The sequence below is a fragment of the Boleophthalmus pectinirostris genome, unplaced genomic scaffold, assembly GCF_026225935.1.
Source record: "Boleophthalmus pectinirostris isolate CB_2022bp ecotype Guang Dong unplaced genomic scaffold, ASM2622593v1 HiC_scaffold_4, whole genome shotgun sequence".
NCBI classification, from domain to species: Eukaryota; Metazoa; Chordata; class Actinopteri; order Gobiiformes; family Gobiidae; genus Boleophthalmus; species Boleophthalmus pectinirostris.
In genome coordinates, this window is record NW_026571353.1 from 2,293,687 (window position 1) to 2,306,451 (window position 12,765).

General features: G+C 46.3%; 1 protein-coding gene across 1 annotated transcript in view; it reads left to right on the top strand.

The window, feature by feature from the left end:
* The window catches only part of smtnb (smoothelin b), a 118,409-nt gene that overhangs the window by 35,728 nt on the left and 69,916 nt on the right, over positions 1-12,765 (top strand). The window contains exons 3-5 of the mRNA XM_055161464.1: positions 1,682-2,613; positions 9,082-9,124; positions 9,497-9,928. Of these exons, the coding sequence (XP_055017439.1) occupies positions 1,696-2,613; positions 9,082-9,124; positions 9,497-9,928 (1,393 nt within the window). The 5' untranslated portion in view covers positions 1,682-1,695. The remainder of the gene's footprint in view (positions 1-1,681; positions 2,614-9,081; positions 9,125-9,496; positions 9,929-12,765) is intronic.

The window sequence follows — 12,765 nt, forward strand, 5'->3', positions numbered from 1 at the left end:
CCTTCACTCTCCTCCACTCTCCTCCACTCTCCTTCACTCTCCTCCGCTCTCCTCCCTTCACTCCTCCACTCTCCTCACTCTCCTCCACTCTCCTCCACTCTCCTTCACTCTCCTCTCCACTCTCCTCCACTCTCCTCACTCTCCTTCACTCTCCTTCACTCTCCTCCACTCTCCTCCATCACTCTCTCCTCCACTCTCCTCCACTCTCTCCACTCTCCTCCTCTCTCCACTCTCCTCCTCACTCTCCTCCACTCTCTCTCCACTCTCTCTCTCCACTCTCCTTCACTCTCCTCCACTCTCCTCCTCTCCTCCTCTCCTCTCCTCCACTCTCCTTCACTCTCCTCACTCTCCTCCACTCTCTCCCTCTCTTCACTCTCCTCTCACTCCTCTCTCCCACTCTCTCACTCTCCTCACTCTCCTCTCACTCTCCTCTCGCTCTCCTCCTCACTCTCCTCCACTCTCTCACTCTCTTCACTCTCCTTCACTCTCCTTCACTCTCCTCCTCCTTCACTCTCCTCTTCACTCTCCTCCTCCTCCACTCTCTCTCCCACTCTCCTTCACTCTCTCTCCTCACTCTCTCCTCCACTCTCCTCCACTCTCCTTCACTCTCCTCACTCTCTCTCCTCACTCTCCTTCACTCTCCTCCACTCTCCTTCACTCTCTCTCTCTCTGCCACTCTCCTCCGCTCTCTCTCTCCTTCACTCTCCTCCACTCTCCTTCACTCTCTCCTCCACTCTCCTCCTCACTCTCCTTCACTCTCCTCCACTCCTCCTCTCTCTCTTCACTCTCTCTCCACTCTCCTTCACTCTCCTCCACTCTCCTCACTCTCCTTCACTCTCCTCGCTCTCCTCTCTCCTCCACTCTCCTCACTCTCCTCCACTCTCCTCCACTCCTCTCTCCTCACTCTCCTTCACTCTCCTTCACTCTCCTCCACTCTCCTCCTCACTCTCCTCCACTCTCCTTCCACTCTCCTTCACTCTCCTTCACTCTCCTTCACTCTCCTCCGACTCTCCTCACTCTCCTCTCTCCTCCACTCTCCTCCACTCTCCTTCACTCTCCTTCACTCTCCTTCACTCTCTCTCCTCCACTCTCCTCCACTCTCCTCCACTCTCCACTCTCCTTCACTCTCCTCCACTCTCTCCTCCACTCTCCTTCACTCTCCTTCACTCTCCTTCACTCTCCTTCACTCTCCTCCACTCTCCTCCACTCTGCTCCAGTCTCCTCCGCTCTCCTTTGCTTTGGTCCCTCATGTGAGGAGCCAGGGGCCTCAGCGGGGCCTCAGCGGGGTCTCAGCGGGGCCTCAGCGGGGCCTCAGCGGGGCCTCAGCGGGGCCTCAGCGGGGCCTCAGCGGGGCCTCATGTTGCTCCACTCCTCTGGACGTGTAAACACTGCAGTGTCTGGTTTTGAAAGTTTCAGTTCAGTATTATATTATTATATTCAAATGGCATGTCCACTTTACAAAAAACTCTTAAAATGAGTTGAGGACAAGTCCAGGGACACTTTGGTCCGGAGCTGAAGCGTTGGACACTTTGGTCCGGAGCTGAAGCGTTGGACACTTTGGTCCGGAGCTGAAGCGTTGGACACTTTGGTCCGGAGCTGAAGTGTTGGTTTGTGATGAGGACTTGACCCTTGAACCAGCAGCTCACAGGTTTAATTCCCTCTCTCCTCTGTGTGTGTCCAGGCTCCGGCTCAGGCATGGTGCTGGTGTTCGACCCCCTGCTGAAGGATGAGGGGCCCCAACCTTTACTCATCCAGGCCCCCAGAGAAGCCCCAAGAGAGGCCCTCAACCCGGGGCCTGACCTGGTCCCGCCCCCTCGTCAGAGATCAGACTCCGCCTCCTCTGACCGTAGCTCCAGCTCTGTTCACTCCGGCTCCAACCTGGACTCTGCAGGCTCCTCATACAGGGGCAGGCTCGGCTCCGGGGCCTCAGACAAGAGCCAGGGGCCACTCCAGCGCAGCCGCCTAGATTCAGGGGCCTCAGACAAGAGTCAGGAGCCACTCCAGCGCAGCCGCCTAGACTCAGGGGCCTCAGACAAGAGCCAGGGGCCAATCCCACGTGGCCGTTTGGATTCAGGGGCCTCAGATAAGAGCCAGGGGCCACTCCAGCGAAACCGTCTTGATTCAGGGGCCTCAGATAAGAGCCAGGGGCCACTCCAGCGAAACCGTCTTGACTCAGGGGCCTCAGACAAAAGCCAGGGGCCACTCCAGCGAAACCGTCTTGACTCAGGGGCCTCAGACAAAAGCCAGGGGACACTCCAGCGCAGCCGCCTTGATTCAGGGGCCTCAGAGCACAGTGTGGGCTCCGTGTCCCGGACAAGAACCAGGATGGACTCTGACCCCTCAGACCCCGGGCCCCGCCCCAGACTGGGCTCAGCGGCCTCTGAGCATAGTGCCAGTGTTTGCTCAGATGAGAAGGGCCCCTCTGAGGAGCCCACACCTGTGACCAATGGCTCCACTCACTGCACAGACTCTGAGGGAGAGAGTGCGGGCCCCGCGGTGAGGGCCTCCGCACCGCACGACCAGCCTGATGGGGCCGGGCTTTCCAGGCAGGGGCCAAAAACCGGACTGACCAACGGCGGTCTGAAGGGCCGCTCAGACTTCCTCAACCAGAAGGTAAGACGCTGCACTTTCTATTTCAATTCAATTTTGGTTTGTATTTGTATTTCTTTTGGCCGCACTTTAGTTGAGGAGCACAGGTGATGTCTCAGTTCACTCCCAGCGCTCGCACTGGGTCAAACATTACACTCATGTTTGATCAGTGTTAGAATATTTCCTCTTCTCTCAAACGGAAAACACTTCGTTCCACCTTGTGATGTCATGTGGTAAAACACGGTGCTCCACTGTGTTTTTAAACTTCATACACCAGGGTTAGGCCTGGTTTAGTTCTGGTTTAGACCTGGTTTAGTCCTGGTTTAGTCCTAGTTGAGTCCTGGTTTAGTTCTGGTTTAGTCCTGGTTTAGTCCTGGTTTAGACCTGGTTTAGTTCTGGTTTAGTCCTGGTTTAATCCTGGTTTAGTTCTGGTTTAGTCCTGGTTTAGTTCTGGTTTAGTCCTGGTTTAGTCCTGGTTTAGTCCTGGTTTAGTTCTGGTTTAGTCCTGGTTTAGTCCTGGTTTAGTTCTGGTTTAGTCCTGGTTTAGTTCTGGTTTAGTCCTGGTTTAGTTCTGGTTTAGTCCTGGTTTAGACCTGGTTATGTCCTGGTTTAGTCCTGGTTTAGACCTGGTTTAGTCCTGGTTTAGTCCTGGTTTAGTCCTGGTTTAGTCCTGGTCTTGTATTCTGTCTTGTAACGTCAGCGTGAGGGACACACTGACCCACTTTAGTGTCAGGTCCATTTGTAGATCCAGTGGCTCCCTCTGCTGGACGAAGACGACACAACAACACACACAGTGAAAGTGCTGCCTGCCGAACCGCGCCACTAGAGGGCACTGTTTCCTCTTTATCTGAGCTATGTCCATGTGTTTTGCGCTGTGTAACTTTCCTCAGGGGATCTAACACCTGCTCGTCTCTGTGTTCCCTAAAAGTTCCACAATATGGCATTCAACTCATCTTGCATTTATATAATTACAGTTGATTTATTGTTGAAAAAGTACTCTGAATACCTTGCCTCTCCATAGATCTGCCCTGAAATTGAATCCACTGACATCACCTGGAGATTTGGAAGTTTAATGCCATACTCTGGAACATCGCAGGGAAAGAAATAAGCTCCTAAATGGGGGTTTAGGTCGTGAGGATTCAGATTCATGAGAGGCATTTTAGGTTTAAAATAACTGGATTTCAGCAGCAACCCAAATGAGAGAGTCACGTGACGCTCATTCTGCTTCCTGATTGGACGATCAAACCACAACACCAAATTATAACCTAAACAACTTGTCCGTCATGTCCAATGTTTTTGTAACTAAGAATAAATTGGCATTACACTTGTTATCAGTCAGACTTTCTGTTCCTTTAAACAGTTTGCAGAGGTTCATTTTGAGCATCGCAAAAATTCACAGTTATTGAGTTTATAAGTTTTTTTCACACATGTCACAGACCAGAGCAGAGGTTTGTCACCAGTGTTGGGAAGGTGACTTTTAAAATGTATTCCCCTACAGATTACAGATTACACACCCCAAAATGTAGTTTGTAACATAATCCATTGAATTACTTAAAGTGAATAATGTAATCTGAATACTTTGGATTACTTGATTCGCTGTAGAGAAGCAAAGATTCGGATTTCTTCACATAAAATGTTTTGTCTGCTAAAAAACGATGAAAAGTCCAGACTTTACTGAACCGTATTAAAAATATTATTGATAGAAGAAGAGACACGTCCACACAGCAGGATTTAGTCCTGTTAAAATCTGGTTTAGACCTGGTTCTTGGTTTAGTCCTGGTGTAGTCCTGGTATAGACCTGGTTCGGACCTGGTTTAGACCTGGTTTTAATCCTTGTTTAGTCCTGGTTTTAGTCCTGGGTTAGTTCTGGGCTAGACCTGGTTTAGACCTGGTTTAGTCCTGGTTTAGATCTGGTTTAGTCCTGGTTTAGACCTGGTTTAGTCCTGGTTTAGTCCTGGTTTAGTCCTGGTTTAGTCCTGGTTTAGTCCTGGTTTAGATCTGGTTTAGACCTGGTTTAGACCTGGTTTAGTCCTGGTTTAGTTCTGGTTTAGACCTGGTTTAGACCTGGTTTTAATCCTGGTTTAGTCCTGGTTTAGTCCTGGTTTAGTCCTGGTTTAGCCCTGGTTTATCTGGTTTAGTCCTGGTTTAGATCTGGTTTAGGACCTGGTTTAGTCCTGGTTTAGTCCTGGTTTAGTCCTGGTTTAGATCTGGTTTAGTCCTGGTTTAGACCTGGTTTAGTCCTGGTTTAGTCCTGGTTTAGCTGGTTTAGACCTGGTTTAGATCTGGTTTAGATCTGGTTTAGACCTGGTTTAGTCCTGGTTTTAGTCCTGGTTTTAGTCCTGGTTTAGTCCTGGTTTAGTCCTGGTTTAGATCTGGTTTAGTCCTGGTTTAGATCTGGTTTAGTTTACCTGGTTTAGTCCTGGTTTAGATCTGGTTTAGTCCTGGTTTTAGACCTGGTTTAGTCCTGGTTTAGACCTGGTTTAGTCCTGGTTTAGTCCTGGTTTAGACCTGGTTTTAGACCTGGTTTAGTCCTGGTTTAGACCTGGTTTAGTCCTGGTTTAGTCCTGGTTTAGACCTGGTTTTGATTCCTGGTTTAGATCTGGTTTAGTCCTGGTTTAGACCTGGTTTAGATCTGGTTTAGTCCTGGTTTAGATCTGGTTTAGATCTGGTCTAGACCTGGTTTAGACCTGGTTTAGACCTGGTTTTAGACCTGGTTTAGTCCTGGTTTAGACCTGGTTTAGTCCTGGTTTAGTCCTGGTTTAGTCCTGGTTTAGATCTGGTTTAGATCTGGTCTAGATCTGGTTTAGATCTGGTCTAGACCTGGTTTAGTCCTGGTTTAGTCCTGGTTTAGACCTGGTTTTAGACCTGGTTTAGTGTCCATCAATGAGTGGAATTACCAAGAAAAAAAAAAAAAGGAATATAGCCCAAAATGTAAAAACAGGAAAATCCCTCAGTGTAATCCATTTATTTCAACAAAGTAACTGTAATCCAATTACCACTCATTAAAACAGTAACTGTAACTGAATACAGTTACTCATCATTTGTACTCTGATTACGTCGCTCCAGTACATGTAATCTGTTACTCCCCAACACTGGTCATCACATAGTAAAGTTAACCACAACTAAATAAAGGAAAAAGCTTTCAGAAATATTCATCCGTGCATATTTGTCTGTAGTTGAGCACAAAATAAATATTTGTAAACTCTCTTGTGTGTATTTTATCCATCAGAATACGAATTGAAAAGTTCCGATCACCAAAATGAAAATGTACGATTATGTTTTCTTCAGAACAAACACAAATCCACAGACGCGACTCGACTGTCAAACATCACTTCACTGGATTTATTTATCGAGCAGAAGAAACATCGATCGAGATGCTGGACTTTTGTGTCGCATACGGACTAAAACTCAGGACTAAACCAGGACTGACCCAGGACTAAACCAGGACTAAAGAAGGACTAAACAGGACTAAACCAGGACTAAAAGTAGGACTAAACCAGGACTAAACCAGGTCTTCATATGTACTTTCGATGATTCGTAGTGAAGAAAACATAATCGTACATTTTCATTTGGTGATTGTAATTCTTGTGTTGTAACTTTTCAGTTCATATTCTGATGGACAAATTAAACACAACACATTTTATGTATTTTATGTGTCTAGAGTTTACAAATATTTATTTTATGCTCAACTACAAACAAATGTGCACAGATTTCTATCATACGCACACACATATTTCTGAAAGCTTTCTTACTTCAAACAAACTAAATTTACTGCATAATTCCTTCACTCCAGAGCTCGATCTTTTGCTTTATACTTTTTTTTAAGACTTCTCCATTGTCCCCAGACGTCCACACAGTCACTGTTAGTCTGGGTTAAAACAAACTTTGCTCAAACAGGCAAAAAAAAACAAAAACAAAAAAAACAGGTACAGCCCCTTTAATGGTCATATTAGTGAGAAACTGTCCTTATTGGTCCATCCTGTCTCTATCTCCTGTCTCTGTCTCCTGTCTCTGTCTCCTGTCTCCTGTCTCCTGTTCTCCTTCTCCTGTCTCTTATCTCTTGCCTCTTGTCTTTTGCCTTTTACCTCCTGTCTCTTGTCTCTTGTCTGTTTCTGTTGTCTCCTGTCTCCTGTCCCTTATCTCTTGTCCCTTGTCTCTTGTCTCTTGTCTCCTGTCTCCTGTCTCCTGTCTCCTGTCCCCTGTCCTCTGTCTCTTCTCTCTTGCCTCTTGTCTCTTGTCTCGTCTCTGTCTCTTGTCTCTTATCTCCTGTGTCTGTCTTGTCTTTTCTCTTGTCTCTTGTCTCCTGTCCCCTGTCTTCTGTCTCTTCTCTCCTATCTCCTGTCTCCTGTCTCTTGTCTCTTGTCTCTTGTCCCTTGTCTCGTCTCTGTCTCCTATCTCTTGTCTCCTGTCCCCTGTCTCCTATCCCCATCCTCTGTCTCTTCTCTCTTCTCTCTTGCCTCTTGTCTCGTCTCTGTCTCTTGTCTCCTGTCCCCTGTCCTCTGTCTATTGTCTCTAGCCTCTTGTTTCCAGTCTCTGTCTCCTGTCTCCTGTCTCCTGTCCCCTGTCCTCTGTCTCCTGTTCTCTGTTCTCTGTTCTCTGTCCTCTGTCTCTTGTCTCTTGTCTCTTGTCTCTTGTCTCTTGTCTCTTGTGTCTTGTGTCTTGTGTCTCTGTCCGTGTGTGTCCGTGTCCTCTCTGTGGGACTGTGTTGTCTCTCTGTCTCTTGTGTCTTGTGTCTTGTGTCTCTGTCCGTGTGTGTCCCTGTCCTCTCCGTGGGACCGTGTTGTCTCTCTGTCTTGTCTCTAATGTCTTTGGACAGTCTGGTCTGGACTTGTTTTGTTGTCCCCGTGGTCCAGTCCTTTGAGCGTAGTGTAAACAGCAGGGGCCCCTCGTGTCCCCGGGCCCTAAAAAAAGACCGTCCCCCGTCCCCCCCCTCACTCCAAACACTCCAGTTACATAATGAAAACATGTCCACTGTCAACGATCAGAGGAAACACACGCTCATTACTGAGGACGAGGACGAGGACAGCCCCCAACACCAGCACCAGAGACCTGCTCTAGACCTGCTCTAGACCTGCTCTAGACCTGGTTTAGTCCTGGTTTAGATCTGGTTTAGATCTGGTTTAGACCTGAAGTAGTCCCAGTTTAGTCCCGGTTTAGTCCTGGTTTAGTCCTGGTTTAGATCTGTTGTAGTCTTGGTTTAGACCTGGTGCAGTCCTGGTTTACTCCCTGTGTAGACCTGGTTTAGACCTGATTCAGACCTGGTTTAGATCTAGTGCAGTCCTAGCTTAGTCCTGGTTTAGTCCTGGTTTAGACCTGGGTTAGATCTGATTTAGACCTGTTGTAGTCCTGGTTTAGGTGTGGTTTAGACCTCGTTTAACTCTTGCGTAATCCTGGTTTAGATTTGAAGTAGTCCTGGTTTAGTCCTGGTTTAGTCCTGGTTTAGTCCTGGTTTAGACCTGGTTTAGTTCTGGTTTAGACCTGATTTAAACCTGTTTTAGATCTTGTGTAATCCTGGTTCAGATCTGATGTAGTCTTGGTTTAGACCTGGTTCAGTTCTAATATAAACCTCATTAGTCCTGATTAGACTTCGATTAGGTTGTTTCAAATCCTTGCTGAAGTCCTCATTTAGTCCTGGTCCAGACCTGGTTTAGTTCAGATTTGTTTTCTGTTCAGACTTGCTTTGGTCTAGTTCTTGTCCTCACTCTGGTCTAGTCCAGGTTTAGTTCTGGTTCTGAGCTTGTTTAGTCCTTGTTTAGACTTTATTTATTTTTCCAGAGTCAAACTTGGGTTAGACCAGGTTCTGATCCTGGTTCAGACCTGGTTTAGACCAGTTCTAGTCCTGGTTCAGACCTGGTTTTGTCCTGCTGGTTTATTCATGGTCTAATTCTGGTCTTGCGTTAGACTTGGTTTGTGTTGGTCCAGACCAGTTTTAGTCCTGGTTCAGACCAGGTGAAGAAGTAGTTTGGTTTTTGGCACGTCTGGCTTTAGACCTGGTTTATGTTTGTTCAAACTAGTCCATATTCAGACCTTATTTAGTCCTGATCCAGACCTGGTGCAGACCTGATTTATTTCAGGTTCAGACCTTGTTTAGACCTGGTTTAGTTCTGGTTCAGACCTGGTCCAGACCTGGTTCAGACCTGGTTTAGTTCTGGTCCAGACCTGGTTCAGACCTGGTTTAGTTCTGGTTCAGACCTGGTTCAGACCTGGTTCAGACCTGGTTTAGACCTGGTTTAGTTCTGGTTCAGACCTGGTTTAGTTCTGGTTTAGACCTGGTTTAGTTCTGGTTTAGACCTGGTTCAGACCTGGTTCAGACCTGGTTTAGTTCTGGTTTAGACCTGGTTTAGTTCTGGTTTAGACCTGGTTTAGACTTGGTTTAGACCTGGTTTAGTTCTGGTTTAGACCTGGTTTAGACTTGGTTTAGACCTGGTTTAGTTCTGGTTTAGTCCTGGTTTATGGGATTGTTCATAATCTCATAAATACTTTTGTTTTCAGATCATCAGCAGCTCCCTGAGCAACGGGAAACCCAAAGACGCAGGTAAGACTCACACACGACCAGGAGCAACATCAAGAATGTTATTTTTACTTCAAAATCATATGAAGCTGAAGTTTATAGTGTGATAAAGAAATCATTTGAGTCCTTCTTTGAGATCAAAACTCTAATCTAGTTTGTGTTCATGCTCCAGATTATCTCCAGATTGTGTTTAAACAAAACTCAGATTAAAGTTTAAGTTGAGTAACAGAGCTTCAGACAGAGCAGTGCTTCAGGTTAGCATCACCTCCAGGGAACGTTGATGACCTCAGCTGTGAAGTATCATTGTCCGTGTAGTTGAAGTAGTTTGTGAGGTGAAAATGAGTTTTACAAGTTCTCATAAACCTGCTGAAGTGTGACATCTTGTTGTGTGCTCAGTCCTGGAACACTTCAGCCGCACCAACTCAGTCCGGGACCGGCTGCGCAAATACACAGAGAGCACCCAGAGCACCCAGAGCGCCCAGAGCGCCCCCTACAGGAGCAGCCCGGCCCCCAGGATCAACCCTCCCACTGACAGGACGCCCCGGAGAGAAGCGAACCCGCCTGCGGAGCCCGTGTCCTCCCTCGGCCAATCGGAGAGCTCGGGAGGCGGGGCCGGGCCGGCGGGAGAAAAGCACGGGGCCGAGGAGGAGCAGGCCCCAGGGAGCAGAGCAGACGCAGACATGAAGACGTTCCTCACCATCGAGATCAAGGACGGGCGCGCGGGAGGCTCCCAGGGGCCCAGGAACAACCCGGGGCCCCTCTCCAGCATGGGGGCCCTCGGCAGCGTGACCCCCCGCATCAACACCAGCGCTCTGGGACAGAGGACAGGTATGTGGAAGAGCTGAGGAGATGGGACTGCAGACCTGGTTTGATCCTGGTGTAGTCCTGGTGTAGTCCTGGTTTAGTCTTGGATCAGTCTTGGTTCAGTCTTGGTTCAGTCTTGGTTCAGTTTTGGTTCAGTCTTGGTTCAGTGGCGTCAGTTTTCTGGGGGAGACTCTGCAGGTGAATTGAGGAAAATCTTAAAGCTACAGTATGTCACTTTCTAGAGCTGGTTTTCCTATGTGTTTCCATGGAAACAGAAGGTTAAACTAATACTTTGGGACATTCTCCATATAGATTGATTTGCTTCATGCCGTACTGAGGGAGATTAAAGACAAACAACATCTCCATGGAAACAAGCAGGAGTCGGTCTCCTCCAGGTCAGATCTGAGTCAGGTTTGTGGAGATGCGAGCCCACTCACAGTAAGGACATGTTCTTCAGTGCAATAAACACAATCAAACTGAAGAAAAAACATGCATTTATTTTTATTTTGTCTAAAAGTTACTTAGTGTGGCTTTAAATTTAAAGGTATCAGTCTGAAACCTCTTCTGTTGTTTACCTCCAGAAATGTAAGAAAAATCTTACAGTGACATTATTTATATCTTTAGGCGTGTCATGTGCAGAATGTCCCGTCTTTGGGGCGTCTGGAAAAGGGGAGCAGGGTGGCTGTATTAACAGATGTGTAAATGAAATCCTGCTGCGCTGACGTGAACAAAAGCTTTTGTCTTGTGTCAAATCCTGAGTGGCTTGTAATTATTATAGAGATTAGCCGTAGCTGCTCGTCAGTGGCAGTGCAGGGCTGGGCCTGGTTAGTGCTCGGATGGGAGAGCACTGGGAATACCATGTTATTGTGTCCTTAGGCCAGACACTTCCCCCACATGCCCGGGATGAACATAACTCACTTCTGACAAGTCGAAAACAAAACAAAGACGATCATAAATCGCCCAGGACAGTTTTTCCACTAGAGTTTTTCTCTCAGAACAAGATGAACAAATACTAGGCCAGAGTCCACTTCTGTATACAGACTGTAAACAGAAGTGGACTAAGGGAGTGTGACGTCAGCTGCTCGGCTGCAGTCAAATGAAGCTCACTTATGGCAGCAGTTATATGGAGCCAACCTGTTGCCTGTAACAGCAGTAAGAGCGACTTCAGGGAAAAAAGGTGCTTGATGTGATTTATGATTAATATAAAAGGAGCAATATAAAGTAGTTTAAAACTAATTCAAGATACAGTTTTGACTTCAAAATAATATGAAGCTGAAGTTTATAGTGTGATAAAGAAATCATTTGAGTCCTTCATTGAGTTCAAAACTCTAAAATAGTTTGTGTTCATGCTCCAGATTGTCTCCAAAATGGATTCAAACAACAGTTGTTTACTAATGTTTATTTGAAAGGGACTGTTTAACAGCACAAAATTAACTTAGATCTTTCTGGTCTGGTGTGTTTAAACAAAACTCAGATTAAAGTTTAAGTTGAGTAACAGAGCTTCAGACAGAGCAGTGCTTCAGGTTAGCATCACCTCCAGGAAGCTGCAGAGTATCAGTTGTCTGTGTACTTGAAGTAGTTTGTGATGTGAAAATGAGTTTTACAAGTTCTTATGAAAAAGAAGGTGCCTGATTTGATCTGATATTAATATTCAGATTTTGATTAGTGGACAAAAGAGCGAAATAAAAACCCAGGATCAAGTAGATCAGCTTAATGGGGAGTAGAAAATTCTGATTGTCGACTGGACAAAAGTTAGTTTGTTAGTTAGACAATTCAGTTTGTCCAGTCGACAAACTGAATTTTCTCCTCGCCTTGGATTCTACCTGGACGACTGAGATATTCTTCACATAGATCATCTTAATATAAACATTTTAAGACCAAATTGAGGAGCCTGACATAAGCAGTTACAGTAGCATTTTTCAATACAAAAAGAACTGGAGCTAGAGTCAGTGGAGCCAGAAGTGTGCCCGTGCTCAGTTCTGATTTGGAGTGCAGCAGCTAAAGTCAGACTCTGATCTGAAAGGATCTGTGGATGTGTGAGTCGAGCAGGACCTCTCCACTCACACTGTATTTAGATTTAGGTTTATTTCATTGTAAAAAAAAAAAAACAACACCTCCACAGAGCAAATCTGCAGCAGTAAAAATTTATAAATATACTGTATTTTCCGGGCTATTAGATGCGCTCTTAAGCCTCCAACCCCATCAAAAAACGACTGCGCACCACAATCCAGAGCGCCCTATACACGAATCCACTCGGGCGTCCCAGCACCACTTCAAAGTTGTACGGAGGATTTTTTTTCTGTTTCATATTTTCAATGAAATTTTAAAATACCATTACAGAGATGCAGCAGCCTTGTAATTATGATGACCAAAAAAAAAAGAATGAAAATTCATCAACTGTGGATGTAGTGAGGCCAGATAAACATCAGCCAATAGCAGCCAAGGCTGCCTCATTTTCTATTGGCTGTTAGGTTAGGTTAGGTTAGGTCAATCAAACTCCCCACGTTTCTAGTGTAACTGACTCATCGGTGTGCGGGGATTACATGGTTTATGCAGCGGTTCTTAGAGGTTTTTTTAAACTGTAGCTTCCTCACATTTCGAAAAGTTTGTTGCGATGGCGGACGAGAATCCACGACCAGTTCGCCACAAAAGGAAGTCAGTTTTTGAGGTCGCTGAAAGAAGAAGAGAAGGGGAAAAGGAGCGAAAACAAACTGAGGTGATTCTTTGGGATTTGTTCCAGCGATGGTGCGATTGAAGCAGACGAAGGGTCTAAAAACTGACAAGTCGGTCGCTGAATTATTTCTAGACAGGTCACTTCAACAGTAATTCTGAACATGCACCGGCTGTAAACAAGCGTGATT